We start from the raw sequence: 14,147 nt of genomic DNA on the forward strand, positions 1-14,147 counted from the left end.
TGTTAGAATACAGCTATTATATATTCCGAATGTCATATTCCTCAACACCTGTTTGAAAGAGCATATTTTATTGAGAAAAAAGTGTCACTGAAGCTAAGAGAAAGAAAGACAGTTTCTACCAAAGTGCCAGAAGTCGGGCAACTGCCAGACAAGAAATAGTTGTGTACTTCTGAGGCTGTCCTTGAACAGGATGCAGACAGCGGCAGAGGACAAAGCCAGAGAGAGAAGGCAGAGAAAGCCTCTTGAAGGTAGATGTCAGGAAATTGAAAATTGGGCCACCCCATCCAGACTGTCTAAACAATGATGCCTAGAAGAAGGTAAAAGCAGGAAAATTGCCTCTGAATGGGTAGTTGAATTGTGAGTTCAAAATTATAAGTTATGAAAAGAAATTATAGGGAAAACATGGGGAGAGAGGTAGGAAAAGAAGGAGGGAAAGAGATAGAGGAAACAGCATAGTAAACTAAATTCTTAGCTGTCACTTTTCAGAAAAGCAGGGTTTTGGAGGGGGGATGCAGCAAGGGGGAAGAGATGCTTTTGGGATCAGATAAACAAAAATATGGACATTTCAACTTCATCTTGGTAATGATCAATCTAGCAGCCTAGCCTAGCACACTGCGCCCTCTAAGGAAGAAACTTGTGCCCAAGGTCTGTACCTGGAATAGGAAGCCATTTGTTCATCTCTCTTTTTTTGGAGGCCTATACTTTTCTCTTTGCTTCTGTGTGCACAGTGGCGAAGAGAACTGACATTTACTTTTATTTGTGCCTTTGTAAAGTAATGCTTGCTCATGGGTTAGGCAAAAACAATGGAAAAGGCTATCCAGTGTAAAGTAAGTTGTGCTTTTTGCTAGTCATCTGCTTGCCACTGCAGATCCACTTCTGTGGCACCAGCAGGTTCTCATGCCCTCTGGCTTCTAGGTGGGTTGATCCAATGGGAGACACAGGCAGGAGATCAGAGGAAAGTAGCAGCGTGTGTTTAAGAAAAGGCAGCTTATAGCCGGCAATCCGCAGCATGCCTCAGCTTGTAGACAGACACATCACTCCATTCTCTGCCTCTGTTGTCACGTGCCCTTCTATTACTGAGTCCAAGCTTGTTCTGCTTGCCACATGACAGGCCAGTGAATCAGAAGATGAAGTGTCGGGACAAGGAATAGTGACTTTATTTGGAAAGCCATGAGTCCGAGAAAATGGCAGACTAATGTCCTAGAGAATTACCTTACTGGGCTCTGGATGCTAGTTTCTTTGATAGAATAAAGAGAGGGGAGGTAAAGAGGTAAAGCACAAAGTGGTAAGTTGTTGAAAGTAGGGGGCAGGTTCTCGGAGATGTACCATTATGTTACTTTAAGGCAAAATCCCTTTAGTGATTAACTTGTAGCAAAAAACAATAGAATACAAAGGTTAAAGTAAAAGAAACAGATCTAATATGGAGTCAGATTTGTTATTCCCTACTATAGTTCTCCTTGCTGTCCTCTGTCTCTATGTCCAAACGTTATTCTTCTTATAAAGACACTGGTCATGAGTTTAGGGCCCACCCTAATCCAGTACAGCCTCATCATAACATGATTATAACTGCAAGTAATCTTATTCCAAACAAGGTCACATTCACAGGTGCCCCAGGGTTTAGGACTTGAACGTATCCTACGGGGATAGGGGACATGGAATTCTACTCATTCAGGTAGGAAGTAGGCTAGAGTATACTGAACAGGAAATTCTGAGCTACTTGGAAATCATGGGAATACGTGGCAGGGGAATGTTCTCCTACCTGGGATGGGAGTGGGAGGGTGTTGATGAAGGTGTCTTTTTTGTGGATGTCTTTTTTTTTTTCTTTTTTCTTTTTTTTTTTTTTTTAAATATTATTTTATTAGTTGGAGGCCAATCACTTTACAACATTTCAGTGGGTTTTGTCATACATTGACATGAATCAGCCATATAGTTACACGTATTCCCCATCCCGATCCCCCCTCCCACCTCCCTCCCCACCCGACTCCTCAGGGTCCTCCCAGTGCACCAGGCAAGAGCACCTGATTCATGCATCCCACCTGGGCTGGTGGTCCGTTTCACCATAGATAGTATACATGCTGTTCTTTCAAAACATCCCACCCTCACGTTCTCCCCCAGAATTCAAAAGTCTGTTCTGTACTTCTGTGTCTCTTTTTCTGTTTTGCATATAGGGTTATCGCCACCATCTATCTAAATTCCGTATATATCTGTTAGTATACTGTAATGTTCTTTATCTTTCTGGCTTACTTCACTCTGTATAATGGGCTCCAGTTTCATCCATCTCATTAGAACTGATTCAAATGAATTCTTTTTAACGGCTGAGTAATATTCCATGGTGTATATGTACCACAGCTTCCTTATCCATTCATCTGTTGATGGGCATCTGGGTTGCTTCCATGTCCTGGCTATTATAAACAGTGCTGCGATGAACATTGGGGTGCATGTGTCTCTTTCAGATCTGGATTCCTCAGTGTGTATGCCTAGAAGTGGTATTGCTGGGTCATATGGCAGTTCTATTTCCAGTTTTTTAAGAAATCTCCACACTGTTTTCCATAGTGGCTGTACTAGTTTGCATTCCCACCAACAGTGTAAGAGGGTTCCCTTTTCTCCACACCCTCTCCAGCATTTATTGCTTGTAGACTTTTGGATAGCAGCCATCCTGACTGGCGTGTAATGGTACCTCATTGTGGTTTTGATTTGCATTTCTCTGATGATGAGTGATGTTGAGCATCTTTTCATGTGTTTGTTAGCCATCTGTATGTCTTCTTTGGAGAAATGTCTGTTTAGTTCTTTGGCCCATTTTTTGATTGGGTCGTTTATTTTTCTGGAATTGAGCTTCAGGAGTTGCTTGTATATTTTTGAGATTAATCCTTTGTCTGTTTCCTCATTTGTTATTATTTTCTCCCAATCTGAGGGCTGTCTTTTCACCTTACTTATAGTTTCCTTTGTTGTGCAAAAGCTTTTAATTTTCATTAGGTCCCATTTGTTTATTTTTGCTTTTATTTCCAATATTCTGGGAGGTGGGTCATAGAAGATCTTGCTGTGATTTATGTCGGAGAGTGTTTTGCCTATGTTCTCCTCTAGGAGTTTTATAGTCTCTGGTCTTACATTTAGATCTTTAATCCATTTTGAGTTTATTTTTGTGTATGGTGTTAGAAAGTGGGATGTCTTTTTTTTAATTGAAGTATAGTTGATTTGCAATGTTGAATTAGTTTCAGGTATATAACAAAGTGATTCATATATATATACACATTCAGATATATATATGTGATTCATATATATGTATGTATATGTACGGCATATGTATACATATATGAGATGTGAGTTCAGTCCCTGATTCGGGAAGATCTCCTGGGTGAGGCATGGCAACCAACTCCAGTATTCTTGCCAGGAGAATCCCATGGACAGAGGAGCCTGGCAGGCCCTGGGCCGTAGGGTCGCAAAGAGTCAGACACGACTGAAGCAACTTAGCATGCAGCCATATTCATATATATACATGTACACATGGTGGTGGCTTAGTCATTAAACCATGTCTGACTTTTACAACCCCATGGACTCTAGCTCCCCAGGCTCGTCTGTCCATGGGATTTCCTAGGCAAGAATACTGGAGTGGGTTCCATTTTCTTCTCCAAGGGGTCTTCCTGACCCAAGGATCGAATCCCAGTCTCCTACACTGCAGGCAGATTCTTTACTGACTGAGCCATCAGAGAAGCCCATAGATATAGATATTTTCAGATTCTTTTTCCCATATAGGTTATTACAAAATATTGAGTATAGTTCCCTGTGCTATACAGTAGATCCTTATTGTCTATTTTACATACAGTAGTGTGTATATTCTACTCTGAAATTCCTAATTTATCCATCCACCCCATGGAGATGTTTGTGGATGTTAAAGGAAATCTCCCAGTAGACTAGGGAAGTTAATCACCCCCATGCCCCCCCGTCCCTGGTGGCTCTGAAATCCCTTGTTTTGGCAGACCTTACAGAGGTAACCCTAGGTTATTTTGCTGTGTGAACATACACACAACAACAACACACACACACACACACACACACACACACACACACCCTTGAAGCATACAGCCAGTGCAGTAGAGTGCTGAAAGAACCCACTAAGTTCAGAATCACAAAACCTGGATTCTCAGGCCACCTACACCACTAACAAAGTGCTAGATCCCAAGAACTTCAGTTTCTGTCTTGGTAAAATGGGATTCACAATCCCCTTATTCCAATCTGTCCTGCAGCCTCACACATGGCACCCTGAAGTGTGAAGGATTGGAAAGCTTTATCTGTGGAAGTAGCTTCCACCACATCCTAGCTCCCCAGTGGGGGAAATTCACAAAGAATACTCCTGCAGCCAGTACCACCTCCCCTGCTGCTGGGTCTGGTGAATCAAAATAAAGAGAAACTGGAGGAGAGAGAGGTTAATTTTACATTTTCTCCTCTTTGTTTACAAAGATTCAAATTCACTGCCCTCCCCCTGGGGTGTAATTTAGAGTGCAGTCCGGCCAGAATGGGCCAAAGAGCCCCCAGGGGGCCATGCAGCAGGTAGTCATCCTTCTTTAATCTAATGAAATACAGGAATCAGTAGAGTTAGTGCTAATACACATAATCCAGTGATATTTCATCCTGGCAGCAAGTCATCAATAGATTTTGCCAGTTACCAGGTGTCACGGGAGCCCCAAGCTTTACTTTTGCCCTGGGCCCCATAATTTGTAAATCCAGTGCTGACATTTCAGTAAAAACACCCAGAAGGAGTTCTCTGGGTGCTAGATGCAACACAGACAAGTATATTAAAGATATTCAGAAAATGATGACTTTTCCAATAGGTTTTTAATGCTAGACATATGTAGTACTGACTGAAATGCAAGTGTTTAGCAGATTTGGAAATTTCACTTGGGCTACCCCAGCTGGCACCAGACACATTCTCAAATTTTTCTTCTACTTGATACATCTATTTTTAATCCCTTCAAATGCTTTTCTTTGGGGCAAATTGGGAGGATAGAATACCTGTCGCTTCACGTCTTTCAGTTTCCATTTTGCATAAATCAAGCAGGAATTAAGAATTAAACAATCACTTCATATCTGAGTTGTCAAACATTTCATTGTTGGGGGATGTATTTGCATATCTGAAAACACGTTGGCCTCTCAGTGTTTAAGGGATGCAGAGAATACCCAGTAATGCCTAGAGATGTATCTGTGAGAGCAGAGATGAAGCTGACGATGGGGCAAGATGCCCCAAGAAGGTCACAAGTCCAGATCTTGAGATGAGGAAGAGGGAAGATTTCCAGATCTGACTAAGTCTGACTTCCTGGTTATCTCAGTCAACACTGACTTAGCTTGGGTTCTGCAGAAGCAGACATGGAACAAGAGTTTGGAAATAATTGGGAGGCTGTCCTGGCAGTCCTAGAAAGGGAGTGGGAAAATGAAATAGGAAAGGGTAGAAGCCAATGCTGGGTCCTCGGTGAGCAGGCAAGTGCTACAGGCAATGGGGTTGCCCCAGGGCAGTCCTTAAGGGGACCTCTGGGGGACCACAGAACATGCTCCAGAGATGTCCTACCTGAGGGGCCAGGAGGCGAGGGATTAGCCATGAACTCCCATTAGATGTTATTTTCATGTCTACTCACGTGGGTGTTAACATCTTGCATAAACAGGCTTCTCAGCTCAAAGACAGTAAACAGGCCTGCCCTGTGGTTTCAAAACTGTGAGCCGAGGCACCCAAGGGTGCCACAGAAAATTCATAGGAGAAGATAAGGAAATTTTACTTTTTTGAGGGAAACACAACATCTATCCAACCCTGTGTGAACTTTTAGTCTGAGGCAGCTCACTGTTATAGTTTGATTTGTGTCTTCCCCCCAGATTCCTGTGTTGAAGTCTTAACCCCAGGACCTTAGAATGTAACCTTATTGGGTTGAATACCTCTAGTGCTGGGGAGCTCATTCTTTCTCAGTGGAACACACCCCTTCATGAATGGAAAAGAGAACTAGCATGCCTTGAGCCCTTGCTGGTACTAGACTCTATACAGTCATCATTTCACTTAGTCCTTCCAACTATACAAAGTGGGCATTATCATTACTATTTATATATGATACATGATGAAACTGAGGCTTGCAAAGGTGAAGTAACTTGACCGAGATCTCATTACCAGTAAATGACAGAGCCAGGATTTGAACACAGGTCTTTTCTATTCCAAGACCCTTTCTACTTCCAGTTCTAATATGGCTCTGACAGGTGGTCATTAATAAAAAAGGAAATGAGCTAACATTTATTGATCACTTCCTTTTGGCTAGGCACTGTGCTTCACCTGAATTACTCACTTGGTTTCATCATTGTCCTATGAGATGATCACTGAGGGTGCTTTAGTGACTGAGTCAACCTGATCCCAGAACTCATGCCTTTTATTTTTTTAAATCTTTATTGGAGTATAGTTGCATTACCATGTTGTGTTAGTTTCTGCTGTAGAGCAAAGTGAGTCAATTATATGTATATGCATAGCCCCTCCCTTTTAGACCTTCTTCCATCTAGGTCACTGCAGAGCACTGAGTAGGGTTCCTGTCTCTACAGTGGGTTCTCATCAGTTATTTATTTTATACAAAGTGTATCTATGTCAATCCCAATCTCCCAGTTCATCCCACCTCTACTCCTCCCTTGATATCTGTAAGTTTGTTCTCCACATCTATGTCTCTATGCTTTGCCATTAAGTTCATCTGTACCATTTTTCTAGATTCCACATACAAGCGATATTATACAATATTTGTTTTTCTCTTTCTGACTTACTTCAGTCTGTATGATCATCTCTAGGTCTACGTATGTCTCTGCAAATGACACTATTTTGCTCCCTTTTATGGCTGAGTACTATTCCATTGTATATATACCACATCTTCTTTATCGATTCCCCTGTTGATGAATATTTAGATTGCTTCCATGTCCCGGCTATGGTAAACAGTGTTGCAGTGAACATTGGGGTGCATGGGTCTCTGTGAGTTATGGTTTTCTTCAGGTGTATTCCAAGGAGTGGCTTGCTGGGTCATATGGTAGCAGAACTCATGCCTTTTTTGAAACAACATTTTCCTGTGTGTTTCCCCATATTGAACCCAAACCTTCCTATTCTTTGGGCTCATACAAAACTAGTTGAATTCTTCTTTGCCAAGGCTGTCCCTCAAACCATATGAAGACAGCCCTTTGTTCTGCTCAAGGCTGAACATATTTCTCATTCTATCTTATTTTTCTCATCCCCACCCCATATTCTGAACACAATTCAGTTTATCCTCATCCTTCTGAAAATGTTTTCTGATGGCTTAATGCTGTCTGCAAAGAAGGCGGGAGGACCAAAACTTCCTGTAAAAAGGAAGGTCAGACTCAGTCTTTAGACAATGGCAGGAAAATAATTACTTCCAAGCATCAGCATCTGGAACTATGTGGCTGGGTGTTTTGAATTTTATGGAGAGTCATCTTGTAGCCATGCCTTCTAAAGAAAAGGTGAGGTCATCGTGCGGCTGAGATGATGTCATAATCCTTAGCCGGTCAGGGGTTAGAGATAAAAGGAGTCAGATTGATCCAGTGTGAAATAATGCCAAGGATAAAGCATGTAAGTCAGAACATGTACAATCAATCTGCAAGCTGGAACCTATCCTATAGGGCTACTGGAAGGATTAAATGAATTAACGTATGTAAAGTGCTCAGAACACCTGGCACAGAGCCTGCAATCAATAAATATTAGTTAGTATTAATATCTGTGTGAAATGAACACTACTGCACAAATGGCTAAGTCTTCCTGGGAATGGGGTGTCAGGACATAATACTAGTTGCCACTTAAGTAGGCCTCCTCCTGTGCTCAGTCTTTACATAATGATCTGTTTTAATCCTTGACACCTGTGGCACAGTCACTTTTCCCATGCGAAAGCGATGGAAGTTTAGCCTCATCCAAGGTGTCTTGTCCAGGCTCATGTGGCTAAGAGGTTGGATTTTAGAATCAAACAGGTCTGGCTTTGAATTCTAGTTTACACACTTTCTGTGGGTCCTTAAGCATATCATTCAGTCTCTCTGAACCTCAGTTTTCTAGTCTGTAAAACAGGGTAAGGAAATATCTTCCTTAAAGATGTGCTGTGAGGACTGAGTTAATACATGCAATAAGACAGCGCAACATCGAGCACATTCCAAGCACTTAATTTCATTCACTTCATGCCAACTAGATGGGGAAACAATGGAAACAGTGACAGACTATTTTGGGGGGCTTCAAAATCACTGCAGATGGTTACTGCAGCCATGAAATTAAAAGAGCTTGCTTCTTAGAAGAAAAATTATGACCAACCCAGACAGAATATTAAAAAGCAGAGACATTACTTTGCCAACAAAGATCCAACAACAAAGCTCATCAAGCAGTCAGGTATGGATGTGAGAGTTGAAATATAAAGAAAGCTGAGCTCAAAGAATTGATGCTTTTGAACTGTGGTGTTAGAGAAGACTCTTAAGAGTCCCCCTTGGACTGCAAGGAGAGCCAACCAGTCCATCCTAAAGGAAATCAGTCCTGAATATTCGTTGGAAGGCCTGATGCTGAAGCTGAAACTCCAATACTTTGGCCACCTGATGTGAAGAACCGACTCATTGGAAAAGACCCTGATGGTGGGAAAGATTGAAGTCAAGAGGAGAAGGGGACGACAGAGGATGAGATAGTTGGATGGCATCCCAACTCAATGCACTGTGCGTGTAAGCAAGCTCCGGGAGGTGGTGATGGACAGGGAGGCCTGGCGGGCGGCAGTCCATGGGGTCGCAAAGAGTCGGACATGACTGAGCAACTGAACTGAACTGAACGTCATGCACACATAACATATACATGTATACATTTGTGTGTGTGTGTGTGTGTGTATGTGTTGTGTCTATGAGGGATTTGAAAGATGAGTAGGAATGGTTGTTAGGTGAATAAAACAGAGAAATCTCACGGTAAAATAATTGAGGGGCTCAAGGCCACATAGATCTACCCAACCCAAGGCACTAGGGAATTGTGGCAGGACAGGGCAGAGTTTGGAAGGAAAGAGACGCTTGTAGTTAGACGAAGAGAAAGGGTCAAGGTCTTCAGGCCTGAAAGAAAAAATCAAAGTTTGGAGAACGTGGCTCCCTGGCTAGCCGCCAGCTGCCAGCCAGGGGCCCAGCGGCCTGGGCGAGCTCGCGACCCCGCCCCTATTGATCCCAGCCAATAGGAAACCCTCCTCGGGGCGCGCCGTTGCCAGGCGACCGCGTGGGCCCGGGCCCGGCAGTTATAGGCGGTGGCTTTAGCTCCATCTCGGCCGGCGGCTGCAATCCTAAAAATGGATTTCCGGGGACCACTCCATGGGCCCCCCTCAGACTTCTTCAGCGAAGTTTTATTTTTTTAGTTTCATATTTTATTTTTGTTTCTAGAAGACAAAGCTGTACCCTTCCCAAACGGGAGAAAAACATAAAAGTTTGTGACTTTCTTAAAAGTGAGTGCGGGGCTTGCCTGATTTCACCCCGTGGCAGCTTCCTTATCCTGTTGGTAGGAAACCCAGGAAGACTTGCTTTTCCAATTCCTACCCGGTCAGAAACCTGTCTGGAGTCTCATTAGAACCTGTGAGTCAAGGAGAAATTGTTGGAGAGCCCTTGACACCAGTGACTGCTGACGCAGAAGATTCTGGGGGGAAAAAACAAAAACGTTCCCTGCTGGACACAGTTTAGCCTGAAGGATTTCCAAGATGACCAAGGTACCAGTCACCAAGAAGATGCAGAGTGCCCCTGCCTCCGGGGCCCTCTTGCCCTTTTTTGCCTCAGCTTTCCTAACACAGGTGAGTCTCTTGTCTCTTTGTGAAAGCAGTCGTGTTTTCAAGACAAAAATTAGGAATTAGCCTCCAGACCAACCAGGGACATCAGGAGAAAGAACAGTCAGGGTGTAATTAAATTGTGACACATCCCTGTTGCTATCAGTGGTTGGTTACTCGTGAAGAATGAAAATGCCAGCCAGAACGGGGAGCTGGGCCATCCTATTAGCTAGTAATTCCAAAATGATGGAATAAATCGGCAGTGACACTGTAGAACATCAGGAAAAAATTAAGATGAATTGTAGGTTTGCCATCGCAGAAATTATTTTCAGAGATCCGCTGTGCTCAGGGTACGTGCACATCCTCTCTCTTTGTGGAGGGACTACAGAGTGTCAAACTTTGGGGTTTGAAGCCTGACTTGACGTCTCCCCAGCTATTGAGATGAGTTGCTTAGCATCTCTGAGGCTTTATTTGCTCCTGTCTATGAAATGAGAACAGGAACATCAAGTAGGCAGAAACAGTGTGAGGACTCAGTAAGATATGGAAATTGTTTAGGGTGATGCCAACACTTGATCATGTATGTATGGGACAAGAAATACTGTTGCTGGTTTGAAAGACAAATCAAAAATAAGTATGTGTTTAGTGCTGGGTGTCAAATTGTTTCTGGTTTTTAATGATCAGAACTGGACAGGCCAGTTATGTCTGTGTTAAATGTGTCTTTGTTATTGTATCTGCACACCCATGCTTAAAAATACGCATGTTTACCCCTACCTTGGCCAAGGTAGGTGAACAGTGGGAGGGGAACAAAGCCTATTACTGGCTCTGTGGTCCACCCACAGTGGTATATCTTGTGGCTCAAGGTGCTGCCCCAGGAAGGAGGGCTTTGGGAAAAGTCAAGGCACAGAAGGGAGTTTAAAACTCACCCGCGCTTATGTGGTGATCCAAAGCTTTCCTGAGCTCCTACTTTCTAAGGATTGACACAGCTCTGTGCAGCCTTCATTGCTCAGCCCTCTTATTGAGTGCCCTCTGAAATATGCAGTCTTCACCAGTGTCTCCTCTGGTTTCAAAATGCTACACGGAAATGGGTTTTATGCATAGCAACCCCCTCTGGGAATGAACTTCCCAGCATAGCAATGAGGGAAGGGAAGGAAGTAGATATTTCAGAATCAGCGCTGAGTGTGAGCGCATGGCCAGTGGACCCAACTAGCCTGACTTTAACCCCGGATCTGCCTCTTTGCAACCCTGTGACCTTGAGCAAGTTACAGAACTTTACTGCTCCGGTGTTGCCTGTCTGTAAAATGGGGATATCATAGGACCTCCTCTTGGGATTGCTGTGAGCATGCTCTGGTATGTCCAAAGTTGAAGAACAGCACTTCCTAGATTTTCGTTAACATGGTTGTTTCATTCATTTAGTGAACATGTTGCATTTCTCTTGTGTGCTGAATACCTGCTCTTGTAAAATTTAAAACTTGCCTAAAAAATATTCTCAATCTGTAGTGTGTATGTTGGGGTAGGAAGTGAAAGAGATAAGAAACAGTTCATTGTGATGCAATGTGATAAATGGTATCGCAGGGATGTATCATTGGGTGTAGTGGGAATGCAGAGGACAGGTAATTCAGGCTTGTGTGTGTGTAAGAGAAAGAGAGAGAGATTGGAGAAGGAAGGGGTCATGTAACCAAGTTTTCCATCTTGGGTTAGAGACATTGGGGAAAGTGGAGGAGGATGCAGAGGTTGAAAAGACCATCTCTGTCTTGAGAGGAGCATAGATAGGATTCTGGAAGGTCAAGAGCAGGGAAGCAGGCTTCCAGGCATCTGTTGGATAAACAAGACCTCAGGCACAAAGCCACAGAAATCCTGCTGTCCACACCACACTGTCTAGGAGATAATGAAGACCCTAGGGTGTCCCTGGCTGACATATGAAGTATTATGCCTTTAGAAATTTCAACTTTTTAGAGCTACTGTAAAGCATTGATTGCTTCCCTGGTGGCTCAGTGGTAAAGAATCACCCTGCCAATATAGGAGACACAGGTTCAATCCCTGGGTCAGGAAGATCTGCTAGAGAAGGAAATGGCAACCCGCTCCAGTATTCTTGCCTGGAAAATCCCATGGACAGAGGAGCCTGGCAGGCTGTAGTCCATGGGGTTGCAAAGAGTCAGATGTGACCTAGCGACTAGACCACTAAACCACAACAAATGCCAGGCAGTCAGGTGTCCAGTGAGGCGTGATTTGAGGAAGAATCTGGCTTCTCAGGGGAGGAAGGTGAGACCAGCTGGGCTTAATGGGAATGCCACTTCCTGCCGTGTGCTGGTGTAATGGGTGACACCTGGCGGCGACTCCCGAAAGTGTCCTGAAGCCCTCTGGCCATTTTTCTTCTCACAGGGTTGGAAGTTGCTTTATTATAACTAATGTTACAATAGGACTTTTCTCTGCACAGCATCTTCCTGTAGATTTTTCAGCGGAGGGAGGGAGTGTGAATAATGTATGCAAATCCTCTGCTTGAATGTCTTGTTGAGGAAACCTGCTGCTGCTGCTGCTGCTAAGTCACTTCAGTCGTGTCCAACTCTGTGCGACCCCATATTCGGCAGCCCACCAGGTTCCCCCATCCCTGGGACTCTCCAGGCAAGAACACTGGAGTGGGTTGCCATTTCCTTCTCCAATGCATGAAAGTGAAGTCTCTCAGTCGTGTCCGACTCAGCGACCCCGTGGACCATAGCCCATCAGGCTCCTCCATCCATGGGATTCTCCAGGCAAGTGTACTGGAGTGGGGTGCCACTGCCCTCTCCAGAGGAAGCCTTCTAGCCTGCCCTAAATCAGGTGCCCTAATCTGTTTCAGGAGTTCCTTGTCCCTTGTCCCTTTGTTTCTCAAGGAAGCAAAGAGAAGTTTAATGGGATTAGCCATGGGGGAGGGAGGGAGCAGAGCATATGTAGATTACCACGGGTCCACATTTTCTTCCTTGGAAGAGACTGGAACAGAGAAGGGCACTTCAGACACCCTCTCCATGTTCTGGAATGGAAATGTAGGGAGGGCATTTGGCAAAACTATATAAAGGCATGGAATCCTTGATAGAAGCTCTGTCTCTGGGTGGCAGAAGGGAAAGAAGCATCCTTAGTTTGGGCAGACCCTGAAACAGGCAGGAGCTAGACTGGGTGCTTCAGTGAATCCTAGCTTTGTGGTTAAAAGATCAGATTCTTCAGCAAACGACATGGGTTCAGACCCCAACTCTGACACTCAACTATGTTGTGGGTCCTTGAACAAATCAGTGCCTCTCTGTGCCTCAGTTTCCTCCTCTGTGAAATGGGCAGCTTGTATTTGATCTAAGGCGTCTTCCATTTCAAAAGGCATGACCATTTTCTGCGTGTGCCAACAAGAAACAAAACTCACTGACTAAACTGTGCCCTACTTTCAATTATAAGAAGTACCCCAGTTTCAGAGATGCTGAAATGAGGAAAGAAAATGCACATCTTAGAATAGAGGAAATCCAGCTAAAAGTGTTCCGGTCTCATAGGGTTTTGTGGGGATTAGATGAATTAATATGGGTAAAGCTCTTAAAACAGGGCCTGGCGCAGAGTAAATACTAGGAAATGTTAGCCATTATGACACTGTTGCTTAATCTTTTAATTGACTCTGTGATAGAAGTGTAGTTATTACACCCCCCCAGCCCCCACCCCCACTTTGCACCTGAATAGACTGAGGCTTGAAGAGCCCCAGGGTCTAGTTCTCTGCTGAGAGGTAAGTTGGCAGATTCAGGGAGATAGAGGCAAGCTATATACAGTCCCATCTAAGAAGACGACCTTGGCCTGAGCATCACCGTCCCGCACCCACTACCATCCACTCCAGCGGTAAGGATGGAGTTGCCCAGGGCAGCTCGTAGAAGTTCAGCCCACCATCCAGTCGGGCTATCTGAAATCAGACAAGCACAGGTTTCCTCCAGCAAGAGAAACCTTGACTCCAGCATAATACATTTCCACTGCAAACATGAAGCGATTTTCCTCTTTGTTCAGATAAGAGAAATTGTGACCTGAAGTGGTAACGTGGTGAGTCACTGGTCTTTGTTGGAAGTGGACTTGTCACTCGGTAATTTCTCTAGTCTCTAATCATGGAGACTATGCCCCCTGCCCTGAATCAGTGATTACCCTGAAAAATAAAATAAATAAGAGATCTGAAGACCACTTGAGGTTCAGGTCTAAAAAAATCCCAACCAGTTGCACCTTCATTTTTATCATCACTTTTAGGCCAGGAAGATAGCAATGAGTCCTTTTCTCTCCCTAAGGGATTCTTCTGGCTCCATTGTTACTGCATCGAGACAGTTGCAGAATTCGAGTTGTTGCTTTGTTTTGTTTTCTTTCTGCCCTGAAGCTCTGGACTGGTGACGCTTGCCT

At 44.0% G+C, this 14,147-nt stretch overlaps 1 protein-coding gene across 1 annotated transcript in view; it reads left to right on the plus strand.

Moving 5' to 3' along the window:
* The first annotated feature begins 9,704 nt into the window (after nt 1-9,704).
* Nucleotides 9,705-14,147, plus strand: part of CCDC60 (coiled-coil domain containing 60) — a 164,238-nt gene continuing 159,795 nt past the window's right edge. The window contains exon 1 of the mRNA XM_065903789.1: nt 9,705-9,794. Within this exon, the coding sequence (XP_065759861.1) occupies nt 9,705-9,794 (90 nt within the window). The remainder of the gene's footprint in view (nt 9,795-14,147) is intronic.

The sequence above is a fragment of the Muntiacus reevesi genome, chromosome 13 (genome assembly GCF_963930625.1).
Source record: "Muntiacus reevesi chromosome 13, mMunRee1.1, whole genome shotgun sequence".
Lineage (NCBI taxonomy): Eukaryota > Metazoa > Chordata > Mammalia > Artiodactyla > Cervidae > Muntiacus > Muntiacus reevesi.